The sequence below is a fragment of the Embiotoca jacksoni genome, unplaced genomic scaffold (assembly GCF_022577435.1).
Source record: "Embiotoca jacksoni isolate LCO1_2020_lvr unplaced genomic scaffold, fEmbJac1.0.p SCAF_27, whole genome shotgun sequence".
Lineage (NCBI taxonomy): Eukaryota > Metazoa > Chordata > Actinopteri > Embiotocidae > Embiotoca > Embiotoca jacksoni.
Window position 1 is genome coordinate 1634089 of NW_027185378.1, and position 15335 is coordinate 1649423.

Genomic DNA, 15335 nt, shown 5'->3' on the forward strand with positions numbered 1-15335 from the left:
CAGTCACAACAATAATAACGACGACGACGACAACTACTGAAATGCCCTTGAGCAAGGCACTGAACCTCCAGCGGAACCGCTCGGTGGCCGACGAGTCTCAGGTGTGTGCGTGTGTGTGCAACTGTGTGTGTGTGTGTGTGTCACTATGTGTGCGCTCCATCCTCCTGCCTCGAAGCTGCGAGTTCACACCAGACTTCAGGTAAAAAAAAAACAAAAAAAAACAGTGAAATCTTTTTAAAAGTTGGTGTCGATTTGAGACAGAAAATCCTTCCGTCCTTCCAGCGACGTGTTCAAAGCATCGCCGTGTGTCTTGCGTGGGTTTTAAAATCGCTTTGAATCTTTATGTGTCTAAAGTGAACAAAAAAACCATGTGAACCGTTCCTAACAGCAGTGAGGAAAGCACACCCCGGTGACATCTCAAACACAATCAAACTACACATCTCTATCTATGATCAGTATCATCATCGAGTGTCTGTTAGTGTCATGAAGGCTTTGAAATGTTCGGTTTAGTTTCTTTTCTTTTTTTTCTTTTTTTTTGTTGTCGGTTTTTTTTTTTTTTTTTTGGGGTGGGGGGGTGGGGGGGGTGGGGGGTGGGGGTGCTCAAAAGTAATGAAAACAGACTCTTTGAAGGGAGATTTCATTAAACCGTCTCCCTGCTTCGACAGCCACTGCCGAGGTGTCCCTGAGGAAGGCACCTGCTGTTGAGTCCCGGCCATGGAAGTGACGTGTGTGTGTGTGCGTGTGTGTGTGTGTGTGTGTGTGTGTGTGTGTGTGTGTGTGTGTGTGTGTGTGTGAGCGTGAGTGTGAGCGTGAGTGTGTGCGTGGATGTGAAGCAGACGAGCTGTCGTGAAGCTTCCCTGGATAAATAAAAGGTACAAATGTTCCCGCTAAGTTTGGATTGTGCCCGAGACCGCTGAAGATGAAGATGAAGATGAAGGTCCCGGGTCGCGGCGAGAAATGTCACATGTTGGTTTAAAACGGAAATAAAACAGTTAAGAACAGATGTCGTGGGGGAAAACCCTCTCTCGGCGCCAGAATGAAAAAAAAAAAGAAAAAAAAAAGGCAGAGCAAAAAAACAAAACAACTTGTGTCCCGGCATCATGAGTTCTTAGGAGGAGGTGTGGGTGGGGGGGCAGGAGGGGCCCCTGCATCACCCTTCGTCGTCGTCGTCTCCCTCCCTCCCCCCCGGCTGCGAGGGGAGCGCTCTCATGTTGTTGGCCGGAGAGCGATGTGGGTGAGGGTCATCGGGGCAACGTCCTGCTAAATGTAGAACTGGTGCAGCGCCAGCTTGTCCATGAACGGCCGTACCAAGTTGTCTGTCGCGAAGTAGAAGACCAGGCCGAAAAAGATGGAGATGGGCAGAGCGGGGAGCGCCTTCTTGAAGATGGCGAGGAGGAGGAGGGTCAGGCACAGGCCCTGCGGTGGGAAGAGACAGACAGGATGAAGCGCGAAGGGAATAGCACGTTGAGTGATTGTGTACGGTCTGAAGGGAGGGAAAATAAAACCCAGCTTGTTATGCAATCAAGCGGTTTACATAAAGTGGGGTTGGATATTGTGCTGCGAGGCAGAGATGAGGTTGTGGTGACGCCAGGAATAGGCAGCCGGTCACTCACGATGAGGATGGCGACGAAGCAGGCGAGCGTGGTGTTCCAGTCGCCGCTGGCTGCGGCCGAGGCCTTTCCCACCAGCATGCTGTAGAAGATGAAGTCTCCGAGGCCCAGCTTGACGCCCCCTGAGAGCGCAGGAGAACACCGCATTCAGGGTGGAGTCAATTCAAGCCCCACGCCCTCCAACCCCCGGACCAAACCTTCCCTCGACTGTAATTACTGTACAAACGGGAGCTCCGACCCCGTGTTTACTGGAGCTTTAAGGTCAGAGAGAGCGCGCCCCCCCCCCCCCCCCGAATAGTACAGACACCGAACCCAGCAATTGCCGTTGAATAATCGCTTCCTAATCTGCGCTGACTAAAAACAGTCGCATGCACACACGCAATAATTTCACAGAAAGGACAGTGATTACACACCGAGAGGAGGCAGGAAAGGCAATCTGAGCATTTACGAGTGTGAATTACAGAGCTCGGCTTCGTATTAGAGCCGGGAGGGGAATCTCAACCAATCAGGATGCAGCGTTAGCCCTATTTTTGATGCTATAACAGAGTGTTGTTGTTTTTTTCCTTCAGTACAAACTGCAGGTGATAAAAGAGGATTTAAAAAAGGCAGCGTGGGAAAGAAAGACATCAGCTTCCACATAAAAAGTCATTAAAAACAAATGAAAGATTAAAGCATCGAATCTTCTGACCGGACGGAGCATTTTAGCGTCTTTTGGCTTTCTCACTTTTCTGTATCAGTGTCGCTGTGCTCATCAGCAGGCAGCTGTTTTCAGAGAAAAATATCTTCCTGCTCAGCATCAGACGGCCAACGGGATGAACACAGTGTGAAGCGTTTAGCGGCTAGAGAGCCAGAAACAGAGTTTAAATGAAAGATTCTGTGCAAATACGTCAGCGTTGGTGATGACATGTCCGTGTTTGTTATGCCGCTTCCAAGTGACCATAAAAATCTATTAAATTAAATTATTTATTTTCAGTACTTATAAATGTCGTTGATGATCTAAATCTGCTCCAAATCATACAAAAGTTTCAGACTACAAAACCTACAAAATATGAAACTAAAACCGTCAAGCAGACAGACGCATGTGCTGTGTTCAATATTTCCCACAATGCATGTGGTGTAGAAAAGCAATTCAGTTTTTTTATTGCCATTGTTCTGATGATCACTGTCAGACGTGATGTGTTTTAAAGAGCTGCCTGCACAGACCGTGGTCCCACTGAAGGGACGGCCTGATGACATCATCACAGAGACAACTGCATCGATCATGGAGATCAGATCAATATTTATCAGTTGTAACTGTAAAGATCGGGTTTATCATAGAAGCAGAATCTCAGCTGGGCTTCAACAATCAAATGAACAACTAAAACTAGAATTACCGTCCAGCAGTTGTTTGCCTCCACTAACCACTCACGTTGTAGTTTAAATGTATATCCGTCCAAACCCATAAAAGATACTGAACTCACAGTGACCTTGACCTTTGACCCCAAAAATCAAATCACTTCATGCTCGAGTACAAGTGAATGTTTTTGGCAATTTTGAACACATCCCCTCAAAGCGTTTCTGAGATATTGTGTCTACAAGAATAAGACGGACAGATTAGACGAGGGACGTGAGGTCGCAGTGGACTTGAACTTTGACCTTTGACCACCAAACTCTAATCAGTTCATCTTTGAGGCAGACGATTGTGCCACATTTTAAAAAATTCAATCCAGGCGTCATTGAGATATCATGGCCACGTGAATGTGTCGAATTGAGGTCACGTGACCTTGACCTTTAAAACCCCCCCCCCCCCCCCCCCCCCCCAAAAAAAAAAAAAAAAAAACAAACAAACAAACAAAAAAAATCTACTCGGCCGTTCTTCAGTATCAAGTGAATGTTTCTGCCAAGTTCAAACCAAAAGCCCCTTTAAAGCACATTAAGACTCATTATGACTGGAGGATTGAATGTTTTAACAAGCGCAATGTTTTAGCAAACGTTTGAACTCACTCTCCTCATCATCTTCGTCCACCGGAGGTCGGGCCGAGGGCATCTGCTGGATCTCCCGTCTGGTCTCCTCGGTGGACTGCATCGGCCCCAGCTGGTGCTCCTGGTGACTGATCCAGTTGGGGGTGAAGCCTCCTTCTTCATTACTCATGGTGGCCGGAGACGCGGGTGGTGCTGCTGCTGCTGTTGCTGCTGTTGACAGGAGACACCAGACAGACTCAGCAGCTGTCACACGGTTTGATGAGTCATCAATCTTTCAGACTCCTCCCACTCACCTGCTGGAGCCTCTTGAAGAGGCGCCGCCGCTTCCGTCGAGTTCCTCTTCGGCCTGTCAGTGTCGGCCATGTTGACGAGCCACACCATCGTCGCTGGGGAAGAAGAGAGGCGGTCAAAATACGAGAAGAAGAAGAACTCTACTTCACATTGAAGTGATAATATGAGTTGAAGAGGCAGTTAAAACAGAGAAACTGCACGACGTTGAAGCGGCAGCTTAATGGGAACACCGAAATCATCCGTTAATACACCTGCACTAAGACAAAGGCTGCTGAACAGTTCAGTGTTATTACAAGTGACTGTGCTGAAAGTAACTGAAGAGTCACTCAACACAAATTCAATTTCCAGTTGAAGTGAAAACACTGAAAGCAGTTGAACGTTTAGTTCTTCACATTTAAAGCAGCTGAAGTGTTATTTAAAGTGTAAAAACACAGCCGTTAAAGTATCACGTAAAAAAAAAGGACTAGAAGTGGGATTTCAGGTGAGTAATTGAAGCGTCACTTTAAACTGCATTTCCGCGGATGGTACCGGCTCTACTCTACTCGTTTCCGGATTTTGTTGCCGTCAAGGTGCATGAAACTGCCATGACACAACAAAATTGCCTTTAACTTCTACAATAGAAGAAAAAAAAAATTAAAACCAGTTGAGTTTTCAGTGGGCGGGGCTTGCAGGAATACATGTCGACAAGACCGGCTTCCTTAAACACTGGCTAGGTGCCAGACGTCAGTGTGTTTGAAGAAACATTGATCTACCTGCAACGAGCTGCTGCAGTGAAGGAGGGACACAAACCTCTAAACAGACCGTGGAAGATTGTGTCACTTTTTATTATCGCCTCAGCTCGCTTCCAACCCAGACGGAGGGCGATACTAAAACAGTAGCAGGTACCGTCCAAAACCCCCCAAAAAAGAGCTGAGTCGAGTCGGTCCCATCAGAGGAAAAGTGGCGTTAAAGGTGTAAAAGAAGATGAAGTGTCAGCTGAAGAGAATGAGGTGAAACGAGCCGAGCAGAAGACAACGTGGGAGTTTAAGCGAAACCAGTGATATTTGAACGGCAGCACAGTTTCACTAGAAGAAGATGAAGTGTCATTTGACGTTAGAGGGCTTTAAGAGTCACTGAAAGGAGCAGAAGTTGCAGAGAATGTGTTTGTCACTATAATTTAATGTCGAACCAGCGTAGCTGGTTTACTGTCCCTCCTCTGCTTTTATTACAATAAAACGTAATAATGAAAGAGCTGGCGTCGGTCTTACAGGAGTAGATGAGCGCTGGGAAGATGGGCTCGTTCCTCTCCTGAGCCGTCTCCACCAGGATCCTCAGAGGTCCTTTGGGACAGAGCACCGCCAGCAGATCTGTGAGGGGAGAGAGACGGCAGACAGACGGGCGAAGTTAGCCACGCAACAAAGAGCCCTTTGAGAGGCCACCGAGGCCGACATGACATCTGTGATAACGACAGGCAGGGAAACACGCGGCCTCCGGCCAACGCTCTGAAGGGGTTTACTTCCTCGTCAACAGTTAAATATCTCTTCCCGGAAACTGACACACAAACCTGAGTTTCAATATGCTAGAAAAATACCCGGCTCGGTGTGTTTGCAGCCTCTTTAACAGAAGAGACGAAACAGTTCAGGAGTTTTTGAACGCAGCATCTGAACTTCAGCCAACTTTATATTCAATCTTTTACGCTAACGAAGCTGCTTTGTGTGTAGTTCTCGTTAACCAAAATATTTTATCTTATAAAAATGTTTTCTGTCTGTTTTTGTCTAAAATAAACCTTTTTTTTTTTTTTTCTTCTTCTTTTTTTTTTTTTTTTGACACGTTCTTTTATCCCCTGAAATAAACCAGACGCCTGAACGTCGGAGCTCGGAAACATCTCCAAAGGTTCGACGTCGGAGGATTTACCGTAGACGGATATGACGGCTAATATGAGCCAGGCCGTCCACTCCGGCAGGTACTTGATGAAAACCAGGGCCATGAGGGCGCTGATCATGATGAGGTAGGCCTGCTGGAGCCGCAGCGGTCCCTTCCAGTGGATGCACATCATTCCCACCACGCCGAAATTCCAGATGATTATGGCCAGGGTGAAGTAGTCCATGGCCACGTTGTAGGTCTTAAAAACCTCCCTGTTGGAGAGATGATCGGCAAGAATCAGATGACCTGATGGTGATGAGAAGCGGTTAAAGGTTGGAAGGGGGGGGCGTGGCTTACTTGAGGTAGATGTAGGAGAAGAAGAAGAGCAGGAGGAGGGAGGAGAGGAAGAGCCAGCCTTGGATCACCTGAGAGGACGAAGATTCAAGATCAGTTCATGTGCAGCGACGTTTCACCAAACAGCTGTTTGTTTTCATTTTTTCCATTTGTTCTGAGTCAGATCCACCGCTCACTACGTGGTCGCTTCTGGGTTCCCGAAAAAAAAACAAGATGGCAGCTGAAATGCCGAAATCGAGGCTTCAAAATGGCAGTTCAAGAACCAAGCAGTGACGATAATTGGTTGCTGTTCGTGACAATTCGCTTCCTTTTTTTTTTTTTTTTTAAATGTTTGTTTTAATGTTTCTTTTGTTTTCTGAGTTTTGGTCTTTGTCAGTTTTTGTTTGTTTGTTATTATTGTGTGGAGCCCAGGAAGACTCGCGACCACTTTACGGAGGATCAGAATAAAGAACAAAGAACAACATACGGCTGCGGTTTTTACAGCTCAACTGCCAACTCGTCTTCAGCATCGAAAGGTTGGTCTGACCTATCAGAGCCGGCGCCGTCACTTTCATCTTGACTGTTTTTGCAACTGCGTCGTCTTTGTTAGTCAGACTTCCACTCATTCTTGCTAAAATCAACGACTGAGGAGTCAGAATCCGACTGCTTCAAGCTAAACTTACGCAATGGCCAACGTGACGTGGTGAAACAAAACTAAACTGTAAAAAAAAAAAACAACAACAACAATGCAACAGTTTTTCTGTAATAAAATGAAATGAAATGACAAGTTTTTGGACTTTAAGCAGGGCTATTACGCACCACAGCTTGGAATCACTGATACAGGAAGTAGTGAATGAGTGACAGAGGGGGCGACATTTGACTGTTATTATGCAACAACAGTGATGAGTAACATGTTTACTGCAGAATCTCGTTTCTGGTCCTAAAAACATATTTTAACAACCAGCTTTGTTTGATTATTGTGTTTATTCCAGAGATATTTCTGTGTTGCTGCATCTGTCTGACCTGTACAGGTATAAATGCTGAACACCTGATTGGACCAGAGCAGCGAGCGGTATTCTTAGGAGACCTTTTCAAATCTGTGTACGTGCCGCAGCATGCTGAGAGACGTCGGTACCTTGTAGCAGCGGTACTTGTACAGCAGCACCAGGACCAGAGTCATGACGATGATGACGGTGATCATGATGGTAGCGTTCAGGATGGAGTTCAGGGCTCTCTGCCCTACTGTGTCCGTGTCCTCGGGGAACGGTGTGTAGATCCTGCAGGGACACAAAAGGGACACAACAACGTTTAGTTCTTCTTCCGGCGGGGTCTTTAAATTTACAGTGTTAAACTGCTCCGAAGTACAGCTACAGATTGTGTTTACTGCTCTGAACCAGATTTGGACTCTTCCATAATGATCTAATGCAGTTTTATTTGTGTCTTTGTTATTCGGACTCTGCAGAAATAAAATACAGTATGTTACGTTAACTCCACCTAGTGGCCAAGCTCCTGTGTTGTACTTCATTCAAACAGCCCGATGAGTTTGGTAACACTCACAGTCTCTGCCCATCGTTCTGCGTGTAGAAGCTGACGGACTTTATGGTCGCCACGACGACCACCATGCAGAGCGTCACGGGAACGAAGAGCATGATGACGTGCTTGGCGCCGTATTTCAGCGTCAGCTCCTCGTCCTCGTCCTCCTCGGCGTCCACCACGAGCGGAGGGCGAGCGGCGGGGGGCTGACCGTTCTGCTCCGGGCCGCTGCTGCTGCTGCCTCCTCCTCCTCCTCCATCACCTCCTGAGCCTCCCCTGGACCGTGCTCGGATCACCCCGGCCTCCTGTGGCTGCTGGGGGGGTTGTGGGGCTGCAGGGCTCTCCTGTTGGTCCTGTCGGGGGAACACTCACATTATTTTCTGTATCCAGGATTTGTAGAAACATACTACTAAAAAAAACCACGTTCCTGTAAGTAGGTAACATGACATATGTAATGAAGAGACGTTTATTTATTTATACAAGTTTATTCTACAGGGTGAGTGCATATGGTTAAACTTTGCTATAAACACCTGGACAGGTTTTACAAAGTTACCCGAAAAAAGAATATTACATTTAAGAAGTTATTTGGATCCTTTATAAGCATGTATCAATTTTAAAGTTAATAAAACGATATTAAGACTTGTTGCAACCTCAGAAACTCTTTCTGTAATCACTTCGTTACTCTAGATGACGTTGTCTTGGCCTCCAGCAAAACTGTGAGGAACTTTGGAGTCCTATTTGATGAGGATTTGTCCTTTAGCCATCATCAATCTCCAGAACTGCCTTCTTTCATCTACGTAATATTAATAAAATCAGGAAAATCCTTCCTCAGCGTGACGCAGAAAACTCATTCATGCGTTTGTTACTTCTAGGCTAGATTATTGTAATTCCTTGTTGTTAGGATGTCCGAATTACTTATTAAAAACCTTGCAGTTGATCCAAAATGCTGCAGCAAGAGTACTGACGGGATTTAGCAAGAGAGATCATATTTCTCCAGTTTTAGCTTGTCTTCACTGGCTTCCTGTGAAATCAAGAATAGAATTTAAAATTCTCTTGATGACTTACAAAGCTCTACATGACCAGGTTCCATCATATCTTAGAGATCTTATGGAACCATATAATCCTAGCAGAGCACTTCGCTCTCAGTACGCTGGTCTACTTGTGGTTCCTAGAGTTTACAGAAGTAGAATGGGAGGCAGAGCCTTCAGTTTTCAGGCTCCTCTCGTGGAACCAGCTCCCAGTTTGTGTTCGAGGGGCAGAAACCCTCTCTAGCTTTAAGATTAGACTCAAAACGTTCCTTTTTGATAAAGCCTATAGTTAGGGCTGGCTCAGGTAGACCTGAACCAACCCTTAGTTATGCTATTATAGGCCGAGGCTGCTGGGGGACCTCGTTACACGCTGAGCTTCTTTTCTTTCCTCCTACTCTTTAACTGACTCATACCTCACCATCCTTTTCGCTCCCATAGCTTTTTCTTACTGTCTGTTGTCTCCATTCAGTTCCCTCGCTCGCGTAGTTTCTCTTCTTTCTTTTGCAGATGTCCCGTCATGGAGCTGCACGTCTCGGCCCTGCGCTTGTCGTCTCCACCAACAGTTCTTCTCTTCTATCTCTATGCTGTCCTTTTCTCTCTATGCTCTCCTCTCACCCCAACCGGTCGAGGCAGATGGCCGCCCACCCCTGAGCCTGGTTCTGTCGGAGGTTTCTTCCTGTTAAGAGGGAGTTTTTTCTTCCCTCTGTTGGAGGTTTTTCTACTTTAAGGAGGAGTTTTTTCCCTCCTAGCTTATGTGGGAATTGTTGAATTGTTGGGTTTCTCTGTATAATATTGTAAAATCTTGCTGTAAGGACGTTAATGTGTTAAGTGCCATGAAATAACCTATGTTGTGATTTGGCGCTATATAAATAAAGTTGAATTGAATTGCAATGAGAGATGTTAATAAGAATATGGACTAAACAAGAACGGATTGTGATGTGTAGTTAGACGGTACTAAAACATACGAAGCACAAACAGACATACGAACCTTGCACTGTATATAAAATACATATTAGCGTGTGACATAATAAAAACACATAAGGGCAGACTGGGAAGATCGCGGCACTGATGAAAATGCACAGATCAAATGAGATCAAAACAGACAGAAAGCAGCTAGAACCACTGATCCATGTATTCATGATCTAATACAAGTTATAATTGTAAAAAAAACTTGGGCGTCTCTTTTGAACAAAGCAATCGTGATAGTTCTGGTTTGACTTCAGCAGTTTCACCAGCTTGTTATTTCTGCAATCAAGTCTCTGTAGAAGTTCTGGATCAGCGCTCGACATTCAGTCTGCAACTCGAGCATTTCATTTGTTTCACGGCCAAAAATGCCTCCTGGTTCGCCAAAGATTACAGCAAACCATTATCAGGCCGTCCGTGTTTGTGTTTCAAAGCTGAACTGGCTCGCTCGGCTCCTCCATCAGCACTCAGCCCCCGAGGATCTGTCCCGGCCCGTGTGAACTGAAATTGTCAGGCTGTTCGGCAAGTCGAGGCACGCGGCGGCCGGGACGTGAAGCAACCTCACCAGGTACACAGAAACCAAAACGGGAGGAGATTTAGCTCACTGTGCGGCGGTCCCGGAAGAGATGGAGACCACTGACTTCCAGTTAAATCAACCAGTTACACACCAGACTGTCTGTCAGAGGCCCTTTCTAAACAGTCTGACCTAAATCTGCTTTTCAAGACAGAAATTCAATGTTTTTTATGCCCCTAAGACTGTGAGACGTTGTTGCTCGGCACAGGTACAACTGTTGTGGGGTAAACAAAGCCTTGGACGAGGCTGAGGGCCGTGAAGAGGACGCGAGGACTTTACTCTTTTGCCTGGCCGAGCAGGAAACCCCTTTATATACATTAACAGTAAAATGCAGAGCAGCCATGTTCCTAATGTTAACACCTGTGATTTAAAGTCTAATAAATGTGCTTATCAACGCAGTAAAGTGCATCATTCCTTATCAGACTATAATCGTCCTATCCGGATAATTCATTGCCATATTTATGAGTTTGAAACTCCTCCTGCGGAGACAGAGGACTCGTTCATCACTTCCTCGAAGCTGAAACATTCGGTTGTACGTAGCCAGAACAGTTTGGTCATGATTTCCCAACACATGAACACAGAGTTAGAGCAGCTCCACACATTCTTTCATACTGACCATATTGTGTTCGATATCCTCTGCATTGTTCGCCATGGTTGGCTCGGCTGACACTTGTCCTCACATGCACACCGAACTCTTTCACCCTGACGGAGAACAGGGGACACAATTACACAAACGTTCTTTAAAATCATTCACTGAATATTTATATCGTGTTTTTAAAAGCACGTTATCCTACTGTAAAATAAGAACATTAAAGCTGCTGAAAACATTTTGTGAATGTATCTTGATGCTTTACGGGTGTTCATTTATTATCTGCTCTAGCTTTTCAACATTTTGGGGACATTTTTACACCGATATGGTGACTATAAATGATTAAATTGCATATTTTTAATTGAAAAATGTCACATTTGCGTGTGCCTGAGAGAAAGGGGGGAAATATTTTTTTATTTTTAAACCTTGGGAGATACCCACCAGATTTTTCTTAATAACACTGAGGTATAACATCATCTTTAGCTGAAGTTTAAAACATGTTTTTACAGCACAAGGATACGTTTCCCAGCTCTTATACTGGAGAGTACTTCACGACCACTTTAGGAATGATTACTTTGACTTTCTGTGTATACATGTCCTTGTCAGTATTATTAGGAAAGAATAGAACTAAAACATATACTGATATAAAGTATTTTTCGGGATGTAACGTTCACGTCACTGATTCAACACCGGGAAATCATAATTCCTTCATATTTGTTGAACAGCTAAAAGTTAATTATTCTTGCTGACGTTATATGGTAATTAGATAGAAACCGGTGAGTGGTAACGTTAATTCTCTAACTGCATTCAGTGCTCACGGATGGATTTCATCATTACAGAACAGCTAAAAAAATGGCTGGTTAATGTTAGCCAATAATGTCATAACGGCAGCGGCCGCGCTGCTTGGATAATGTTAGGAAACTGGCGCAGCTCAAATTACCTACAGTATCCTAAAGAGCGGTCTGAAAATTTTCACACTTACTTATCACGAACAGCAGATAATTCCCTTAAATTTGTGTTCTGGAGCAGGTTTAAAACCCGGGTACTTTCTCCTCTTTGTTGTTCCTGTCTTCTCACACAACTTCCGGCTCCTGGTGTAAACCACTTCCTGCGCACCCGGAATCAGGGTGCGTTCAAGATCCCCACCGCTGTTTGAGAGTCATTTGTTCTGCTACATGTGCGTTATAACGTTCCTTCTGTTTCGTGGACGTTTGGATTAAAATATAGAATTTAAAAAAGACACCACGTGTGCGCATGAGATCCCGTCGACTGAATGTTAGCTTTCAATCCAACCGCAAACAAAAATTAGCTGCGTGTTGCTAGTTGTTCTTCCGGTGACAGAGGTCAACTCATTTGGAAGACGCGTTTCAAGAAAATCGACCGAAACCGACTAAAAAGCGACTGAAAACATGGTGAGTAGGTTTCGTTGCGACGTTTTCATGCCGGATTTATTTTAAACATTTTCTCAAAGATCCTTTATTCACAGCAGTTTTATCAAGTTTATATCAGCAGAGCGGCTGGAAGCTCTGTGCTAACGTTAGCATGTATGCGTTTGGCAGCTGCAACAGACCACACGGACTGATAACACATTTTCACTGCTCGCGAACCACAAACTCGAAGGAAAAGCTGTTTTTATCATTATTAATTATATAACTCTACTTTGTTATTGGTGAAAGTCACTGCTGGCAAAAAAATGACTTGTTGCTGAGAGAAAGATCCAGCTCTTGACTCGGGTTTCTTCGTTTATAAAATGTATTTTTTTAATCGTGTTTTTTTTGTTTTGTTTTGTTTCAATAGTATTATTTTCCTAGTTTACAGCTACATGTTAACGGAGCAACAATGTACATCCAAACAAAAATAAACGTGACGTCCGTTTATAAACGGACTGTAAATAAGACCTAACGTACAATAATTCGTCATTAGACACACTACATATCGATATTTACGGCGCTAGAAATAATGTTTATGGATTAACAAATACATGTTTATACCACTTTCGGATGGTTAATCATGCACTGGGAGAATTTAATTAACTAACTAAAGGTTAAATTTTTTTTAAAAAAAAAAGCGTCTTAGAACTGGTTAGTTTGTTCAAACCATCCAAAACAAAAACAAGTCTGTGTGTTATAGTTTATACTCTTAAGTGTTCCCCGCATGATGAATTGATTATCACAGGTGGAATAGATGTAGTTGTCTAAACCAGATGATTGTTACAAGACAATTAGAGATGCTTGATTACCAGAAAATTAATTGCCTACTATTTAAATAATCACGTTGAGCCAATTTTTGAAATGGAAAAATGCAAAAATTCTCTGATTCCAGCTTCTTAAATGTGAACATGTTGTGGTTTCTTTAGTCCTCTGTGATTTTTGGACATTTTAAAGATTAAACAACCGATTGGTTTATTGAGAAAGTAGTCCACAGATGAATCGATGACGTGTCTGTTTCTTCAGTCTCACACCATCCTGCTGGTGCAGCCCACCAAGAGGCCGGAGGGACGGACGTACGCTGATTATGAATCAGTCAACGAGTGTATGGAGGGTAAGCTGGCACTACTTTTAAATAAATATCGCACTCCTGCAGTGACGTGTCATTATGTGGTTGAGTTGCATCTGTTTGTTTGGACTCGCAGCTGACATGAACGCAGCATGTTACCTGACTTCAGAAAATGTTGTCACACAGTCTATTTTGTCATGCAAGTCTGCAGCATAAAAGTCTAAATAGAGCCACCTACCAACCGTGTTAAGTAATTATAAAATAGGCATGTAGAACGGCATCAATCTCTGATTTCCTCTAACAGTTATTTCTCACAATTGCCGTCAGTGTGGTGGTGAATTTAAAGGTGAGTGAGGGATCAAAACGCTGCCATGTAAAAATGAAAATGTTCCTTTTGCTCTTGTTTTTTTTTTTATTGTATGTCTTCGGTAATAATGCAGAACATGTTTTACAGTGAGGGGTGTAATAAATAGTGAGCTTTCTGTCTCCCGTGCAGGTGTGTGTAAGATGTACGAGGAGCACCTAAAGAGAATGAACCCCAACAGCCCGTCGATAACGTACGACATCAGCCAGCTGTTCGACTTCATCGACGACCTGGCCGACCTCAGCTGTTTGGTGTAAGTGTGACGAAAACAATACAAAACAAAAATCATGAGATGTATTTTGATGCTGAAATAGGTTCTTTACAGAGTTGCCACTGTGTTTGTACTTGGTCATAACTACTGCCATCACCGTCCCTGGGGTTGAAGCATAAAGCAGGAAATATCACACGGAAAGGCAATTTACAGTTAAAGTCTGTAGCTCAAGAAATCCCACATTGTTTATATTGGAAATGAATTCATCTACACACTGATTTAACGTGAATTTAACAACAGGTGTTTTGGTTTTGAGGTGCAGTACTGATCGTCTCTTTGTATAAAATACATTTTACAGTTATTATGCAGACATTGACCAACCGTTCATCGCCAAAAACCTTTCACATACGGATATAGAAGCCAATCTTTTTGCAATAAATCTGTCTCCGGTCTTCCTCGGTTGTCAAAGTAACATTTATAGTACTCGTAAATGGGCCCTGCAAGGACATCTTTAGCCGCTTTGTGACACAATTTAAAGGTTTTAGAAGTTAATTTCATTTCTAAAGACAATTTATTTCAACTCGGTTGAAGCTTCATCTGGCAGAAATGAGCAAATCTGAACCTCCGTTTTTCTATTTCTGCACTAAATAAACATGTTGTTACGTACCATGTTGTTTTTCTAGAGGTCCCCGTTTGAATTTTCAGTAAATGCAGATCTCGTCTGGCTCTTCAGTGGAACCAGCCGAACACGACCTGAAAGAGAAGATAAAACTCAATTTAGGACTTCTTTTTTGGCTCGCGTCTCTTTGCATACAAGCAACTAGCTGAACTGGACAGCTGTGTGCAGCTGTTGCAAAAATAAATCCTGACCGTGAATTGTTGTTGTGCCTCAGGTATCGCACCGACACGCAGACGTACCAGCCGTACAACAAGGACTGGATCAAAGAGAAGATCTACGTGCTGCTGCGCCGTCAGGCCCAGCAGGCAGCCAAGTGATGAAGAGGAGGAGGAGGAGGAGGGTCCGTGCTGTTTTTCCTACCTGTAACTCGTGTTTAAAACTTTATAGTAACTTGTTTTGAGAAGTTTTTGACATTTTTTTTTTCTTTTCTCATTGGGGGGAGGTGTATTTTCTATTTTAATGTTGGACTTATTAATAAAGATTCCCTTTAAATAACAAAGTTTTGTCTTGTTCTTCTTTGTGTCTTTTCTTTACTTCCCCTCCTTCTGCATCACTTTCCGTCCATCCTGTCTAGTTTTTAATTCGTTTCTCTGCAGTTTTCTGTCTTCTGTTTTTTTTGTTTCTTTTTGTATTTTCTTTCTTTGTCTGTATTTTTCTTTCTGTTCTCTATATTTCTCCCCGTACATGCTGTCAAATGTAGAAAAGCGCTAATGAGGAGGATAATTTGTCTTTTACACCAGCGCACTGTAATCCCCAAACGTAAGATGTGATTAAGCTGCATGAAATGTGTTTGTTTTTCACCAGCTGGACTTTTAAGAAGTTTCCTAATTTAACTTTCTTTTATTTGGTCATTTGGTTAT

General features: G+C 43.7%; 2 protein-coding genes across 2 annotated transcripts; one reads left to right on the forward strand and one right to left on the reverse strand.

Annotated features, from left to right (window-relative positions):
* Positions 1-570: 570 nt before the first annotated feature.
* On the reverse strand, positions 571-11844 carry psen1 (presenilin 1). Its single transcript, XM_069160704.1, has 11 exons — positions 11708-11844; positions 10753-10838; positions 7596-7924; positions 7174-7315; positions 6063-6130; positions 5757-5977; positions 5111-5209; positions 3866-3958; positions 3594-3782; positions 1614-1732; positions 571-1416 (listed from the first exon to the last, which is right to left on the reverse strand). The coding sequence occupies exons 2-11, from the start codon at positions 10786-10788 to the stop codon at positions 1261-1263; spliced, it is 1452 nt and encodes a 483-aa protein (XP_069016805.1). The 5' UTR covers positions 10789-10838; positions 11708-11844; the 3' UTR covers positions 571-1260.
* A 187-nt stretch (positions 11845-12031) lies between these two features.
* LOC138205061 (enhancer of rudimentary homolog) lies at positions 12032-14974 on the forward strand. The gene is made up of 4 exons (XM_069160705.1): positions 12032-12137; positions 13179-13266; positions 13718-13838; positions 14690-14974. Exons 1-4 carry the CDS (start codon positions 12135-12137, stop codon positions 14790-14792), a joined length of 315 nt encoding a protein of 104 aa, XP_069016806.1. The 5' UTR covers positions 12032-12134; the 3' UTR covers positions 14793-14974.
* Positions 14975-15335: the final 361 nt, after the last annotated feature.